The sequence below is a fragment of the Trifolium pratense genome, linkage group LG6 (assembly GCF_020283565.1).
Source record: "Trifolium pratense cultivar HEN17-A07 linkage group LG6, ARS_RC_1.1, whole genome shotgun sequence".
Taxonomy (NCBI): domain Eukaryota; kingdom Viridiplantae; phylum Streptophyta; class Magnoliopsida; order Fabales; family Fabaceae; genus Trifolium; species Trifolium pratense.
The window spans coordinates 33,960,088-33,977,904 of record NC_060064.1 but is presented as its reverse complement, the minus strand read 5'-3'; the positions used below and the strand labels follow the sequence as shown (position 1 = coordinate 33,977,904).

The 17,817-nt window shown below is 30.9% G+C and overlaps 1 protein-coding gene and 1 long non-coding RNA gene across 3 annotated transcripts; both read right to left on the bottom strand.

Annotated features, from left to right (window-relative positions):
• Positions 1 to 402: 402 nt before the first annotated feature.
• On the bottom strand, positions 403 to 6,664 carry LOC123888710. Of its 2 annotated transcripts, XM_045937849.1 has the most exons (11): positions 6,419 to 6,664; positions 6,107 to 6,243; positions 5,442 to 5,597; positions 5,330 to 5,369; positions 5,155 to 5,221; positions 4,687 to 4,780; positions 4,247 to 4,310; positions 3,876 to 3,981; positions 2,479 to 2,573; positions 1,122 to 1,246; positions 403 to 796 (listed from the first exon to the last, which is right to left on the bottom strand). In XM_045937849.1, coding segments are annotated over exons 1-6 (639 nt in total). In that variant the 5' UTR covers positions 6,657 to 6,664; the 3' UTR covers positions 403 to 796; positions 1,122 to 1,246; positions 2,479 to 2,573; positions 3,876 to 3,981; positions 4,247 to 4,310; positions 4,687 to 4,779. The 2 variants fall into 2 exon arrangements, with proteins under 2 accessions (XP_045793805.1, XP_045793803.1); XM_045937847.1 differs by having other exon boundaries at positions 4,247 to 5,221.
• Positions 6,665 to 8,533: 1,869 nt separating this feature from the next.
• LOC123888709 lies at positions 8,534 to 11,813 on the bottom strand. Its single transcript, XR_006802269.1, has 3 exons — positions 11,620 to 11,813; positions 9,849 to 11,128; positions 8,534 to 9,263 (listed from the first exon to the last, which is right to left on the bottom strand). It is a non-coding gene; the product is annotated as an uncharacterized LOC123888709 (long non-coding RNA).
• Positions 11,814 to 17,817: the final 6,004 nt, after the last annotated feature.

Here is a 17,817-nt window from a genome sequence, read left to right as displayed (position 1 = left end):
AGTTAATTTTTCTTTTTCTTTTTTTGAAAAAGTTATAATTTTTTTAATATGCCAAGGGTTTTATATTAACTAGTTGGTTGCCCGTGCGATGCACGGGTTTAGCGAAACACCATTTATATATCAATCATGGATGTTATCAATCATGGATGTTATTGACCATGGTAAATTAAACAACCACCTTATTATTCGGCCCGTTCATTGCACGGATCTTTTAGAATGTCATATATAATATTCAATTTAGTAGAATAATAACTTGCAAAAAAAAATTAAACACAATCTCACGAATTCAAAATATAGTAGTAATACTGCATAAATGAAATTGGAGTGATCATAATTTCACATGGCAAATTATAACTCATTCACATTCTAATTACTTATATAGTATATGGCAAATTATAAGGATATTAACAATATTCTGAACCCAATTTAAGTATTATAAGATATCCAATTACATAATCAAAACGAAATGTACAAATAAGTAATCGATTTTCTGATACAAACTATCTCCAAATTACAAATTAGTCGGATAATAGAATTCTCTTCAACTGATAATTTATTTTCAAATGCTAGCTTAGAGAACTGGTTTGACTTAAACGTCCATCCTTGAAAATATATGGCCTTCTTCTATAATGAAGAAAATAAATACAGTAGAAAAATTTTAATATTAAAATATATATGAAAAGCTTCTACAAAAAAAAGGTATATGAAATTTTTTTTTTAACTTTTCTTTTTCATACACAGCTCCACTCCATCGTGTGAAGAAAATGATTTGCTTTGGATTTTACATCCTCCAATCCTATATATAAGAAAAAGATTATTTTTTAGATACATTGTAAAAGTGATGTATCTAGTCGCAAGTAAACAATACGAGAGAAAATCAAGCAAAATCAATGCAAACATGAAGCATAGGATAAAAAAATGAATTATAGTTTTTCAAGATACTTTGGAAAACACTATAACTTAGGAAATAAAACTCCCCATACAAAAGTAATCATGTTCTCCTTCCCAGATGAAGGTTGAGGCAGGGATTATGTCCTAGTGAACCAATAAAGCCTTCTAAGAATGAGACACTTAAGGTTCATGTTCAGTTAAGAAAAAATGGAGTGAAGCGAAGGACTGACCTTGTAAATCAGAATGCTAAGGGAAAACATTGCAAGTCACTCCTTCATCATGGCATTGCTAATCTTGCTACATTCTCTCAACAATAGTTAATAACAACTTTCCAACTTCTTTCTCGTTACTCGCCCTTCAAAAAAATGAATGTGTTAAAAATGTCCGGGAGAGCAATTCAACAAACAAACTTAGTAGGATAGTCTCCTAATGCAACTTTCTCCTCCTAATATATGATGGAGATAATATGACAAACACCATAGAAAGTAATAGAGAGAGGGGACATCAAATATCATAAATCTCGTGTCTGTGTTTAGCTATGGAGATTCCCATGCTTTGGAGAAACTCATGGTTGAAGTAATTCATGTCTTTTTCTTCAAGCTCATTTTGTGCAAAGATAAGACCATACTCATATACAAGTGATGGCTCAAGATTGGTTTTTGAAAGCCATGAGAACCAATCCATGGCTGCTGAGTTAAAGGAATTAACTCAAGTAAGTGTGAACTTTGATATTTTGTATTGCTAATATTATGTTTGACCTTCAATTTCAAGTCTTATATCTATGAATATATATATAAATATAATAGTAGAAGGGTTGGATGGTAAAAAGAAAGTGGTAAGTGTGAGGAGTAGTTCAGACGTCTTCAAACTTGACTATACACTATGAGGTACAGACACTTCTTGGATTAGACATGTATGTCAGTGTGTGTGTGTCATTAAACAGTACTGTGACGTGGGCTCTTTCAAGATCTTTGCATTGGTTCCGGCCGCTCGGACAAGCTTTCCACTTTGCCCCGGGTTCAGCTCAATGTTGTGAATGATTGTTCCAATTCGCATTGAAGAGAGAGGCATGCAACTACCAATCTGTGAGTTTATGTCAGAATACAACATTCTCTCACGTGCCTCTTCGGGAATTCCGTTAGAAACCTCAGCTACAAAGCCAAAACAATGACATAAACAAAGCAGCATAGTCAGACGCAATGACCTAAGAGGAGTGCTAGCAACACTCTCTAGCATTCATTCTCTAATTGGGTGAAACTCATGTGAACCATGACCCAGAGGTCTCAGTCTCACCGGTTCTATGTCCGGTTCGGGTTTTAAAACATTAATGAGGAACCATAACTTAAAGTAAACATCAAAGCTGCCTAATTTCCTTTCCCCCAATACTACAAGATACCATGAATATTGATCTAAATGTTTCTAAGAGGGTTGGTTTTGTCATCCAAAAAGGGTTATGGGCACAGTCTGTTCCCTTACTCGTTTCTCTTTCATTCATGTGTAATTACCTTATCTTAAATACACATATTACAATCTAAATGTTAGAATTGAGGGAATGAATAATGTGGCAAAGAAGAGAAATGAAAATACCAGAAGAGAAACGGCGAATAGCATTGGAGAACAAATTGAATGTCGACGATGTGGCGCGATTTCTCAATAGTTGCAAAGCCATTCATAAAAAGAAACTGTAAAAAAGATTATACCAATTATCAAGTTCATATACAAAGCTGCAATCGTGAGGTACAACAAATATGATGATTAAAAAACTGGAAAATAAAAATTCAATGAAAAAGAATGTAATAAAATAATTAGGTATAAATTGGATTGCAAATGCATAAAATACTAACAATCAGAAAGTTTGAAAACAAATCTCATAAGGCTGAATTAATATTAACAATGTAAATATTATAAGGCTGAATTTGAAGAGCAGTTAATCATTGTCCATTGAAATCTCTCACCATAAACTATAAGAATATGAAGAGTAGTTAATTATTTGCTACAGTGATATCCCTATCACTGCCTCCATTTTCCAGATGGCAATGAAAACTAATAACCAAATCACAAAACTTACAAGCACCAATCTCATTATCTAAGAAGCAGAGAGGTTTAAGCTCACAAACCAAGAACCATAAGTTGAACAAAAAACACAAACCAAAACTATATCAAACGTAATTATCATACAAACTATATCATGATGGCATATACATTACATAGTCTGCTGCACAAGAGTTGATTCTATCCAAGATCAACCCCAAACAAAAAGAATAATTAATTAATCTTTCAAAACAAACTTTTAAGTGGTTTTTCCATAAGCACCAATCGGTTAATAGAACAGAAGAAAACCAATCAAAACCTTAAATATGAAACCAAACTGAAATTGCCGTATATAAAATCCAAAATGATCAACAATTTCAATAAACGATGGACATATATACGAAAGAACACCACTCAAAATAATTCAAAAGGGATGATCACGCCAGTTTGCGGACAACACTACTTGATTGCTTAATATGAAGAACTTGTTGGCATTTCTATCCAAGTTCCAGAATCATGTCAATATTTTCAAAATTACAAAATTGCAAAAAAGTACTCATCTTAAGTAACGAACTAACAACAAATATAAAATACACAAAATAATGCATATCAAGTTGAAATTGCCATTCTACTTAAAAATGCCTAATACACTGTCATTTTAGAACTAATAGTTATCACATCCAAATCCTAATCCTAAATATAATAGATAATTAAATAACAAAAAATCTCCACACTCTTTAAGCCAGAGCCTACGAAAATCATGCATTCAATCAAATTCTCAGATACTGAACGTAACACAATAAGCCTAAATCTCGATTCAACAGCTAAATCCTACGGAAACGTTTACATGTAGTTGAGAATAGATCTTTCACCGATTCAATGACTGCCCCCATCTGATTTTTAAGACATTGGCACATGGTATAACATTTAGAGTAGAGAGGAAATTTGCCTACCTGAATGAGAAATGAACTTAGCATGGACAAAATTTCTAATCTCTACCCGAGCTAACTGAACCTCCTCAACCACATCTAGCAAATTACTTAGAAGTGAACCTGTTATCTGCATAAAATAGATGGTTAGCTACAACACACTATGATGTTGCAAAAGAAAACTTTGAGCCCAAGAAATAGAAAGCAACTGGATAATAGAAAAGACTACTTAAAGGCTTCTATGAAACTAAAATTTCTTAACTCTCATAAACCACACCACTCATACCATTAGTTTAATATGAGTTATAGGATAGAAGAAAAGAAAACTGTTGATGAAAATTGAGATAGTAAGAAAGGAAGTGATAGATAAAAATGGAGAAGAGATGAATCCTTACTTGAGAACCATGGCTGCCATGACATATTCTTAAAGATTAGTTTCAACTTTCAACTTAGTACTACCTGCAACCAACAACGATAGCATTACAAACCTGTTGCAACTCATAATCAGCACAAATGACACTAAAATCATTCAAGACAAAACTTGTTATGTTTTTTCCCTTTCAAATAAATTAATCCTAAATAATTCTAAACCGTCATCGTAAAAAATATCAGTCAGACAAAGACCACTTACAACTACCCGTTGTTGGTTGATCCCACCATTTGCAGTAACCAAAATGTATCCATTACTTCCCTCTATTGAAGTAGTGCAATAGAAGAAAGCAAACTGTGAGTACTCATAATGGACCAATAAGCCTTTCTTTATTTGTAATTGTAGTTATGCAAAGACATGAATCATGATAATAATCGTCAAATTTCAAAGTTCAGACACACATACCATTAGGTTCCCAACTTTGCTGATCAAAACATGGTGTCCAAGAAGAAGCAGGGACCAAAGGTTCCTGCCACAAGTCTTTTGGTTCACGTTTGTTCTGTACCATTACACAAAACACAGTTACTGAAAATCGAAAATTTTACAATTGCAAACAATTGCAAATGGTTTGGATTTCGCAAACTTGGTGAGTTGGAATTGAACAATAGAATACAAATTTTCAATTTTTGAAGCCCCCAACAAAGATACACTGTATCATTAAAGAACCAATCATAGTGCTGCATATAGTATAACATGTTAAAATTGAAAACAATTTAAAGTGAAATAGAAAGGAGTAGTCATTATCCCATCTAACAGTTCCTTTCCAATTTTCATCAGTGGCAAATCTAACAATCTATCAAACTCCACTGTCAAAAAAAAAAGAAAAAGAAAAAGCTAAATATCGATCTATATCTACAGGCCATTTATTCATACCATTCGAACCGCCAACAAATAAGTCCCCGAGTCAGCAATGGCCGCACAGCCATCAACACAATATATCCTGAATGACAATAAGAAAACGTCAAACCAATGAAATCAAAGCTAAGAGCAATTTATGAAATATTAGGAAAATAAATTGGAATTTATACTTATAGCAATCTACACATACCGGTGGATTTACCATCAATAATTACATCTCCCATATCAAACTGAAAAGAAAAACAAAAAAAGGTTACGAAAAAGAATACTATACATGGGAAAAATTATATGCAGTAATTAACCTGCCAATATCCTTTTCTTGTCGCATGCACATAAGTGTGATTTCCCTTGTAGTGAGCAAATTCCGGCGCCAAGTGAAGATACAGTCTCGGATCCTTAGAACTAAGTATCATTGTTGGACAACCAATCCAGTTCCTCTCCATCTCACTTCTCCAACCCTGTTTTAATGGGGAATAACACAAAATTTTCAACTTTAATAATACAATATCAACACACAAAATTACTAACATGACACACAACACAAACAATCCAACCTCAAAATAAAAACCACCAAAATCTACCTTGGATAATGGATTGGGTGCAATTTTGCAGATAAACTATTTTATCAAACTCAAAAACATAATAACCTTGAATCATCAAACCTACTTTCTTGTTAAATCTAACCTAAATCAACAGAAATAGAATAGCAAAACATTAGTCTAGTTTGCTAGTATGATTTCATTATAATTATAAATCATAAAAATGGTACCAGGTTTTCTGCACTGTAGAAGGAAATGGTGAAAACAAAAACTACACAAAATGCTGGACAAAAGAAAGAGAACGATAGCAAGATCGCATTTTAGTGATCATAATGAATACATACATACTACAGACCATCTAAGTTTTTTAAATTTCATCAAGATATTATTATTTCAACAAATGCAACACACTCAAATCAAGTGCAAACCTGGGCTACTACACAAAGAAGCTCCTCATGAGACAAGACAGTTGTTTTGTGAAACTGCTTATAGAGATCAGCTCCAAATGAACCGTGTGGTAGCCAGTCAGCTGGAGCAAAATTGACTGCCTCTGCACAATTCAGACCTGAAAACACAAAGAATACAGATGACATACTTTAGATTGTATTTAAGCTGGTAATTTCTAGTCACCTGAGTTTATTGACATACAAAGATCCAATTTCATGGAGGATTTAAAACATGCAAGATCAAAATTTGAGGAATTGAAATTTGGGGGTTAGGGTTGATGATTTTCGGCCTACCTGAGAGGAAGAATAACGTGATTCTGATGACGGCGGCATCACCGGAAGCGGATAGGACGTTCTGATTCGGAGATTGATTTGTAGGTGGCGGTGGAGGTTGTGGTGGATGCGGTGGTGAAGGACGAGATGGTGAGGGCAGGGAGATATTAAGAACGGTTGAGGGAAAAAAGAGATGGAAGTGATTGGACTTTCCGGCGACGGTGGTTGCTCGCCGGAATCTGGGTATGGGGATGAACATGCATGGTGTTCTTGATGTTCATCATGAACAATGGTGAGAAAAGAGAGAGAGAGAGAGAGCGTATGAGAAAGAGAGAAGAGAGAGAAAGAAACTTCTCAAATGAAAAAAAAATTGAGAAAAAAGAAATATATATCCTTCTGGGCCCAATGCATGTTTCTAGTTTACCATTTGTCACTTTATCAGTATCATAGACATCAAACCTTCTAGTAAGCCATGTAAACATGTAAACCTAGAATCAATGGAAACCTAGGTGTGTCAAAATTTTATTGGATAATAGAAAAATATGGCAAAACACTATTGGGTGAAGATTAGGGTTTCAATTTTCCATTGATTTAGGGCTGACAAAACAGCCTTGCCTTTAGTATAATAAGATAGAACTTATCTACCACAAGACATACTTAGAATAGACGAAAAAGAAAGCCACGATATAAGGAAAAACTGACAAAGTCTATTTTTAAGAAAACAACAGAATATGTCACAAACACTTCTTTATCTAAATTCTATTAAATCTCTCAGATATTTGTCACAAACACTTCTGTATTGCCAATTTTGTGCAATACATGTGGATTTCCATGGAGGACAAAGGAAACACTTGCAAATTATATCCCTTTACATGCTAACCTTTTTAATTTTTTTACACACTTCATTTTTTCATTAACCAAACAATCATGTCCCAAAACAGGCTAAAGCCAAAAATCAAATTGGAAAAAGTGAAGGGCCATCATGGATTCAAACAAAATTATCATACTAAGAAGGGTCATTTTTGGCAAGGGAAAGAGTAGAAGTGATCAAAGAGAATGAGGCTAGTTTTTTACTAGTCTTTGGTTAACTTCAAGGACAAAAATGATCAAATGGGTGTATTTTCGTTTGAATTAAGGACCAATGTGACATCATGTACACTTTCAGACACTAAAATGATGGTTCGTCAATTTTAAAAAAAACATGGGAAGGGGGAGCTATAGTTGTGTTGCGTCCCCCCTGGCTACAAACCCGGCCATACCAGCAGACTCACAAAGCGCACATCTTCATTTTAGAGACGTGTCTTCCTCCTCCGAAGCACTATCTGCATTATGGTTCTACAACACTCCATTATTTTCACCAACTCAACCAAACACCATTGTGAATATGAATAATTTATCAAGAAAACAATAACGAAAGTTTGAGACTTCGATTGTTCCTTAATAATCCTATCCCAAAATCTATGAGAGGAGCAAAAGTATAATGTGAAGTGAATGAAGCACAGGTGTTTTCGCCTCCGAAACTTAAGGACACTTCATAGTTCCTTAATAATCCTATCCCGAAATCTATGAGGAGAAAAAGTAAACATGTTCATTTCAAGAACGTTTTCTATTATCTCTCCCATCACAGCTCCAACGGCACCTCCACTTAATAGACCTGCCATAACTATGCCAGCTTAAGATCAAAATTATGCAACGACGAAAGTATTGTTATGTTTGATGTTATTGTGTAATCAAATGTTTTCTAACACTCAGAATATATGAGGGGGTGTGGAAGAAGAAGAAGATATTTGTTTAGCCTTTTTTCATCTTACTGTATCATCTGGAAATCATCTTTGTGGTGTACAAGTTTTTCTGAAACTGAAAGAGATAAAGTGTCATATTGCTACTAATTTGCACTATTTTCAACTTACATCATCAGATTTAATGTAAAGTAGACTTGTGATCATTTTTTTTTTTGGATGAAGGTGTTGTCACAATAGTTACAACTGAATATATTTGTAATTTCAATACATTGAGGGACCATAGTGACAATATTTCGTACATTTAAAGACCAAAATGATTATTTTCTCTAATTCTTACTGGTTACATATAATCTATTCAGAACTTGATGCATATAGGTAACCTTGGACAATCTTATTAGTTACTCTAATACTTTATACTTCCAATAACCTTGATACATATTTTGTATTACAATATAACTTCCATTTATCTATAACTAATTGATATATAAGTTGTCAATGAACCCTTACTAGCATTGGTTGAATGGAAGAAGATATGGTGCGCTTCACGAAAAAACAGAAAAGCTCCAACTTTGAATTGAATGGACACCAGACATGAAGCTTTCACTGCTAACACTGTTGACTTCTTACCTCAGATCTGGTATCAGAATTTTCTGCTCTTTCATTGATTCACTCCACTCGATTTTTCATCTTTCTGTTCCGATTGAAGTAGTCGCTTTGCTCCTCTTGAGTAGAGATCCTGTTGCCAACGTGTTCATTATCATATACAAGATAAACTGCTATCTTCTTCGCGATAAAAACATTCTCAAAAACAGCAACTTCTACTTTGTTGCCGGATTCTATACTTGATACTACTCTCGTCTCCTCCTCATCTTCTAAGGAGATTAATGCCTCTATTAAAAAGTTAAATGGTAGCTTTTGTGTAATTTTCACTAACATGTTTTTAAGGCCATCTAATGTTATGTTATTTGGGATTGAAGTATAGACAGTACACATCATTGCCTTCAAGTTACGCTCCACCACTCGAGGGACTTCAAAAGTTACATAAGAACCTTAGGAACTAAAGGTTAACCAATCTGGATAACCATCATCAGAGGACAACCACCAAACCCGTTGACATCCATATTCTGTAAAAATAAAGATATACTCAAAATTTAATTCACAAGTATATTAATATCACATTATCATTTATTCAACAATTAAACATATAGTATTCCTAATGAAGTAATTAACCATAGGTTGTTAAAGCTTTTTGAAAATATTTGCTTGGATTCATAAACAGACTTCAGTCCCACTTAAAAATTCCATGCCAACCAAAACATCGATGAGGGAAAATAATGGTAATGACAAATTGCACCACTCCCTAAAATACACTCTTTGAAGATTGTAAGTTTGCAACATTTTTTTCATAAAAACCAAGTTCATAAAGATGATGTCAAAACTTACAACTATACATACATGCTGCAAAATCCGATATTACACTAGCATGAAAGATGCAAATTGGTATACATTTGACTAGAAGAATAAGGGTATATCTTCAAAAAAAAAATGCAAAGATAATTCATCATTTTAATTTGCAAGTACTTTACACTTGTAGCAAGCAATAATATACACCTGCATGTATTGTTATAGACTTGAACACAATAATTCAAATGCATGAGGTGGTACACACAAACAGACATACAAGGGGGGGCAAAGAGAGTATGTCAAACCTGTAATTTTTTTTCTTCTAGAATATGGTGACTCGGCAATTTATTCCCATAAGAGACTTCAAGGAATGCATTGATCCAGAAACGTGGACTTGACTACAACATTGAATTAATGTAGGAATAGTAATATTTGATATTTGTAAATTTATAGATGCTTATCGGAAGGTTACAAAGGCTAATACAGTCTTCCAAATTTATCGAAACTATTTTTTGAGATATTAAATGCTACGAGGAACCTAAGACAGCCTGGGACAATCTGTCGGTACTAGTTGTTCAACAGTGGTTAAAGAAACTGTTTTTTGTGGCTTCAGCTAAAGGTTAAGCATCAATTTGTTTTGAAGAGGATGAAATGTTCATAGTTTCATCTGGAATGGAGAATGAATTTAGGACATGAGAGAAATCACCAAAAGGTTGTTCCCATATCTCGCAAGTTTGTTCCTATCTCAAACTCAATAAATTGTGCAACAAAACCTCAGTAAGAAAACATTTATGTTATACTACCAGAATTAGCTGACAATTTTGAAAGATGTGAAGCAGAACGGTTAGCTATAGAGGCCAATTTTGAAAGATGTAAAGCAGAATGGTTTGCTATGGAGGAAGCTAAAAGGATTGCAGAAGAAAAGATTGAAAGATTAAGGCAGGAAGAGATTCTAAACAGAAAGGAAGCTGAGAAAATCAATGTTGAGAATGATACTGGAAGCTCCTTGTCTGCAGATACAATCAGAACCTCCTGCTTATGTGTTACAGTTGCTAGAAGAAATGAGAGCTCAAAAGATAAGACAAGATGCTATAGAAGCCAGGTTGGATAACGTAACTGAGGGACAGAAATCCATGAGCAAACCAAGTTCATCCCAATAAAGATTATTTTCCGTCCCAATAAAGAAAAAAATCATGTCAATGAAAATTTCTTTTTCAGGTCATGCATTCCAAGTTTGTTAGTGACATTTTTGTTCATCCCAATAAAGAAACAAGTTATGTCAGTGAAAATGTCGTAAATCTTCTTGAGGGATCACTTGTTTGAATGCATGCCAACTAAAAAGCTCACTTCATTCACTTTCATCTGTTTATTGTAAACCGCTTTCGCGATTGTGGTTTTACCAATTCCGCCCATGCCCCACAACCCTAGTAACATAATATCATTTGATTGTTGGATGTTTAACCGTTGAATCATATCTCGTTTTTGAGATCTGACTCCAAGAGGATTATCAGCAACGTACAAGTCTATCATGTCAAGCAAATGTGTAGCATTTTCAATAATATCCTTAACTTCCTCACTCTCATTCCTACAAAAAATAGTCGAAACATATGAATAATTCTTAACTTTAAAACCTTTCTATATGGAATCTGTTTCTAACATTAAAATATAATTTGCATGAGTTACAACATTTTAACCTAATTAATTTGTTAATAAATTGCATTTCATGCTTTGAATAGAAAGTACTAATTAAACTTGATGTAAAATGTTATGATCTGTCAACAAAAAGTTAAGCAACTCCAATTTGGTTGCACAATTAGAAGTACTCTGATGCGGTTCAATTAAGTTTAGATTGTTTTTTCAAACTACTCTTTATTCTTTTGAGTTATCTTGTTATCATAAGTATAAAGTTTCAATTCCATTTAGGAGTGACTAATCAAGGTCACAGCAGGAGAGATCTGGATTAAACTCTAATCACATGTTTAAAAGATCTAAATATCTTGTCACTTGAATCAATTCATTGTATGATTATATTATTTATGTATGTAAAGTAAAATAACATACTACAGACCATATTACCTGGAATATAGAACTATAGATCCTGCAAGAGCAGGAGCCTCTGGAAGTGCTTCTCTCCAACTCATCTCTGAAAACAGCGGCTCACCTTTCATGATATGATATGAAAGGATTGAATCCGAAAATAATTATTAAAGCGTAGAGAAAAGGAGAAGATTCTCTATAGCCTTTGATAGTTGGTCAATTTGGTCGATATTAGGTTAAGGCTCTGTTTGGGAAGTTACAGCTTATACTCGGTAATGGTTTTTATAAAATAGTTTTTTTTTTTTTTTAAAAAGCTAAATTAGCCCACCCAAATCTATAATATGTAATAAGCCAGACTTATTTCCCTTTCTCTCTCCTCTCCTCATTCAACCTCATTCCTCACATTTAATGTTGATATACATATATTTATAATAAAATGGAATATGCCTTATATTCTTTTTTTTTAAAACAGTAATATTCTAATATGCCTTATTTCAAAAAGGAATGAAATATGTCTTATATTAAATTGCCTACTTAAAAAGGAAATAATTCATAATGAAATAATTCTAATTAATTAAAATATTCGATTTAAAAATAATAATAAAAATATTTCATTTATTATTATTTCAACTTCAAATATTTTATTTTTTGACTAACTTCAAATAATTTTAAAAACCAATTTTTATTTATTTATTTTTTTGGATGAAATGATTTAAACAAAATGAAAAAACGTGAAAATAATATTTTATATTTTTTTAAAATGAATCATGGCTTGACCAAAAAAAAAAAAGAATCATGGAATTTTCTTTTTTGAAAAAGATGTGATAATATATGAATGTTTTTGATTGTTGATGAATCATGTAATTTATTATTTTGACTAATTGGTCATATTTGTTATTAATGATTTTAATTTCATATTAAAGACAAAATTATTCATATCTTCATTTTTCTCTCTCTCTCTCTCTCCCTCTCTCTCTCTATATATATATATGATCTTTGTGTGAATACTACAACTCACAATTTTTCAAATCTTTTCTTTTAGTTATTTCTCTTAGTTATTTTCATTGTTATTTATTTACTTGAATTTTTAATTTATTCTCTCTTTTATGAATCATATTTGTTGTCTTTATAATTTTCTTCAACTTTTTCTTCTTTATTCTATAATTTTGTTGATCATTCTCTCTTTTTCTATTTTTCAGGAATGTGATCATAAAGAAAGATATGGAACACGAGAAACAAAGTTGTTTTCATGGGAGAATGCAAGAATATTGAGAACATTTTGTTATTAATAAAATAATAGTGAATTATTGACAAAATAAATAGTAATTTTTTTTATATTGTAATTATTATTATTTTATAATAAAATGGAATATGCCTTATATTCTTTTTTTTAAAACAGTAATATTCTAATATGCCTTATTTCAAAAAGGAATGAAATATGCCTTATATTAAATTGCCTACTTAAAAAGGAAATAATTCATAATAAAATAATTCTAATTAATTAAAATATTCGATTTAAAAATAATAATAAAAATATTTCATTTATTATTATTTCAACTTCAAATTTTTTTTTTTTGACTAACTTCAAATAATTTTAAAAACCAATTTTTATTTATTTATTTATTTTTGTGGATGAAATGATTTAAACAAAATGAAAAAACGTGAAAATAATATTTTATATTTTTTTAAAATGAATCATGGCTTGACCAAAAAAAAAAAGAATCATGAAATTTTCTTTTTTGAAAAAGATGTGATAATATATGAATGTTTTTGATTGTTGATGAATCATGTAATTTATTATTTTGACTAATTGGTCATATTTGTTATTAATGATTTTAATTTCATATTAAAGACAAAATTATTCATATCTCCATTTTTTTCTCTATATATATATATGATCTTTGTGTAAATACTACAACTCACAATTTTTCAAATCTTTTCTTTTAGTTATTTCTTTTAGTTATTTTCATTGTTATTTATTTACTTGAATTACATGAATTTTTAATTTATTCTCTCTTTTATGAATCATATTTGTTGTCTTTATAATTTTCTTCAACTTTTTCTTCTTTATTCTATAATTTTGTTGATCATTCTCTCTTCTTCTATTTTTCAGGAATGTGATCATAAAGAAAGATATGGAACACGAGAAACAAAGTTGTTTTCATGGGAGAATGCAAGAATATTGAGAACATTTTGTGGGGCCTCAAATTAACTTCTTAATTTGGATGCTAATAGTGTTTATTCTTTTGCTTGATAGTGTAATAATCCTATTAGTTGTCTTCATTGTTAATCATTTGTTGTAATGGGTTGAAGTACCTCTTCCTGCATCTTATTTTGATTTTGTCTATAAAAAAAAAAAAAAAAAACTAAACCACATTTGTTGTCAAATATTAATTAATAAAATTATTTATGTGTACATCGATCAATTTCTGGCGTTTTTTTTTTCTTCTTTGGTGCCTTAAAAAAAGGTTTTCTCTTTAATATTTGATTGAAAGTTTTCTCTTTACATTCAACTACTCACTCCGTCCCATATTATAAGAAAAAAAAAATCATTTTTTTATGTCCAAAATTATAAGCAAAAAAAACTAACTTTTATCATTTTCAAGATTTACTTTTATTTATTCTCATAAAATTAAATGCAAATTGCATTTAATTTACTCTCTCTTCTTTCCTCAATAATAAATAACCAATAAAAATTCTTTTTACATCTTCCCATGAAACTTATTTCAAGAAAAACACAAAAAATCATACTTCAAATCATCATATTCCACTTTTCTTAATAAGTGTGATTTTTTTTTTTTTGCTTATATTATGGGATGGAGGGAGTATGATAGAAATTTGCATTTATTTTTCTTACAAAAATTTGCATATATAACAAGTTTTTTTTGCTAAAAAAATAAGTTTATTTTTCGGTACCAAAATATTATCACATATAACAAGCTAATTATTACTGACCACCATCATCTACGCGACATTTAATAGACCGGACAAATATATTTCCCTAAATAAAAAATTCTTATAGTTTTTTTGGTACAAAAAAATCTTATACTTTTTTCAGTCAAAAAAATCTTATACTTAATACCATAAAATAATCTTTTATAAACAAAATAAAAATTTGAAAGTCACAAGATAATGCATCATCTCCATTGATTTTGGTGTAATGAAAACCCCTTTAAATTAATTTGAATTGCTGGTAATTCTGCCGATTCAATGCACCAAAAAAATCAAAAGTTATCAATACTTAGGTATATGAACAATGGTGACTGTGTAATTGAAATCGGCGAGGAGAAGATATATTTTCAAACTTTGCTACGTTATATATTGAACAAGGAAACCAGAGATTTAAGTTTTTGAATTATTGAAATTGAAATCAATAGGATTGATCGAGTGAAAAGGATACACCGTAATTAAATAGAATTGTGTTAATTTAGAAACTATTATGAGCCTTAGATTAAATAAAATATACGGTTGAGATTTGGTGTCAAACTATTATGAGCCTTAGATTAAATAAAATATATGGTGCTTATAAAAAAAAATATACGGTTGAGATTTGGTATCAAACTAAACTTTGGCACCTGCTGTCGACGAATCCTTACTCATTTTATAATATTATTGACTTTCTTCAAAAGATTATGCAAAATTAAATTGAAATAATAAAAAAATTACTTAATATTTCGGCACTAGCATTTTCGGCATTTCTGCCAGTTGAGTTAGGATTTGTGGACTGAGAGCTCATATTTTTACTCATATATATTAATACATAGACCTATTTTTTGTATTTTTTATGGGGTCTATATATGTTTTTTATTTTATTTTTTATTTATACGAGATCTATTTTTTTAATTTATACATGGACTATATTTATATTAATATATTAATATGCGGTCTATTTTTATTTTATAATTTATATCGGGCCGGTATTTTTACTCATGTATTAATATGAGTACTATATTTTTATTCAAATATTAATACATAGACCTATTATTTTAAAACTTTATACAATATACAAGGTTCTATATTTATTTTTGTTCATGCAATTATTTTAGGGAGTATATATTTAGCTTATCTAGAGATAATTCTAGGTCTCAGGATGAGAATAGATGAGTATATATAGAAAGTGACGATTCTTTAGAAATGTAGAGTGGCCTATATAGGCCTAGGAATAACAACTTGGGGCGAGATATCCTCACCACGATGTGAAGATGACCGTTCCACCTATTTAGGGACATATATCTCACATGGACTATAATTTTGGTCCTCAATCTCCTGAGGTTTGACGGAGTTCATGCTTACCCCTTCTTCCATTTAGGGAAATATCTTCACCAGACCCTCTATCCCGACGGGCCTTTCATCATTTTTAGGCGAACAACCCACTTAGGCGAGTTAGGTCTTAGGCGATGATGCCTCGATATGTTGTCCAGTACAATTTTATTTTGAGGGTATTGATGTGGAAATTAACTAATATAAGATAATTTTTTTAGGTTATTTTTGTTTCATATTTATTTTACTATAGATATTATGAGATTAATTTAACTCTTTTTTTTTGTTTGCTTAGAGACCTTCAAGAGTATATATTTTACTCATATATTAAGGGACATGCGTTATTTTTCTATAATTTATATGAGGGTCTACTTTTTTATTTACTTACATGAGGTTATATTTATATTCATATATTAATACGGGCCTATTTTTATTTTGTAATTTATGTAGATTTTTTTTGTAATTTATATGAGACTTATATTTTTACTCATATTATCAGGAGTCGGGATGACAATTTGACACATCCCCAATGGGCACCCACAAAAAAACCCACGACGGATAGGGTAAAAACCCGTATGTTGGGTACGGGCACGAGTATAGGTAATTACCCATAAAAATGAGCGGGTATTGGTGCGGGTACGGGTACCTTAGTACCCACCCCGCGCCATACCCACAAAATATTTATTTTTTTATATTATTTATATTATTATATAATAATATATATGTATATCAATTTTAAAAAATTATACTCTTATACATTTTTAATAAAAATGTTTATTTATAAGATTATGCAAATCCAATGTGAATATGTCAACAAATATATGAATTTTAACTTGAGGTTAGTAATGATTTTGTTTATAATTTTCTATTAAAATGATATGATTTTTTATAATTGATCAATTTATTTTTCGCAAAAATGCGGGTAACGGGTACGGGTATGGGTACTTAGGTGCCCATAGGGTATGGGCACAGGTACAAAGGTTGTTACCCATGCAGGGTTTGGGGATGAGTATATGTATTTTTTTCAAACTGCGGGTATGGGGATGAGTACTATAGTACCCTACTCATACTCTACCAATTGTCATGCCTAATCAAGAGGATATTGACATGTACAATTAAATGATATAAGTTATACATGGTTCTATATTTATTTAATATTTTATTTCATATTTATTTTACTAATGACATTATGAGGAATTTTTTTGTAATTTATATGAGGCTTATTTTTTTTACACATATATTAATATAAGGCTTATATTTTTACTGATATAATAATACAAGGGACTATTATTTTTTGTTAATTAATATGGGGACTACTATTCGGTTCAAACTTTAAAAAGTAAATTTTCACTTGAAGTGTTGTCTACTTAAACTTTGGTTAGTCTCTTCTACTTCAAATTCTATTGTGTAATATTTTTCGAGTTTAATGAAGATGCACTGACAGTGTAAAATAATTTTACACTATCATGTAATTAAAAAATTTCAATTTGACACGTCATATCAACAAAATGGGGTGAAGTGACGGAAAACATGGTTGTTATTGGTTGACAATATAAAATTATTTTACACCATTAGTGCATACTCATTTTTCTCATATTTTTGATGTCGTTTTCGTTTTCTTTTAAATTATGATTTTTTTTCTCCAGTTTTCTTATGAACTTAAATCAAGCGAGTTTTAAAATCGGACTAAACCGGTTGGTCCGATCAGTTGAACGGTGTCTATGTCTGATCCATATCGGGTTGAAAATTGATATACTACAAAATTTCAAAATTGGAAAAATCGAAGAAAAAAATCGTCATTTCGGTTTACGTCCCTTAGTTTTAATCTATTTCTTTTTGTCTTAATAAAATTTTAGCATAAAATTAAACAAAAAAAAATAGCATAAAAAAATTAATTTCAAAATAAAGAATAATAATATATAAATCACACGATAATTGTTAAATTTGTAAAAATCAATTAGGCTTTTCTAGCCCGTG

Excerpts from the sequence above, each read along its gene's own strand:
- LOC123888710 (XM_045937847.1), bottom strand. The coding sequence starts at position 6,656 with ATGTTCATCCCCATACCCAGATTCCGGCGAGCAACCACCGTCGCCGGA. Across the intron at positions 6,244-6,418 it reads CACGTTATTCTTCCTCTCAG|GTCTGAATTGTGCAGAGGCA; the intron begins GTAGGCCGAAAA and ends TTGTGTTTTCAG. Across the intron at positions 5,598-6,106 it reads TTCTTTGTGTAGTAGCCCAG|GGTTGGAGAAGTGAGATGGA; the intron begins GTTTGCACTTGA and ends CCATTAAAACAG.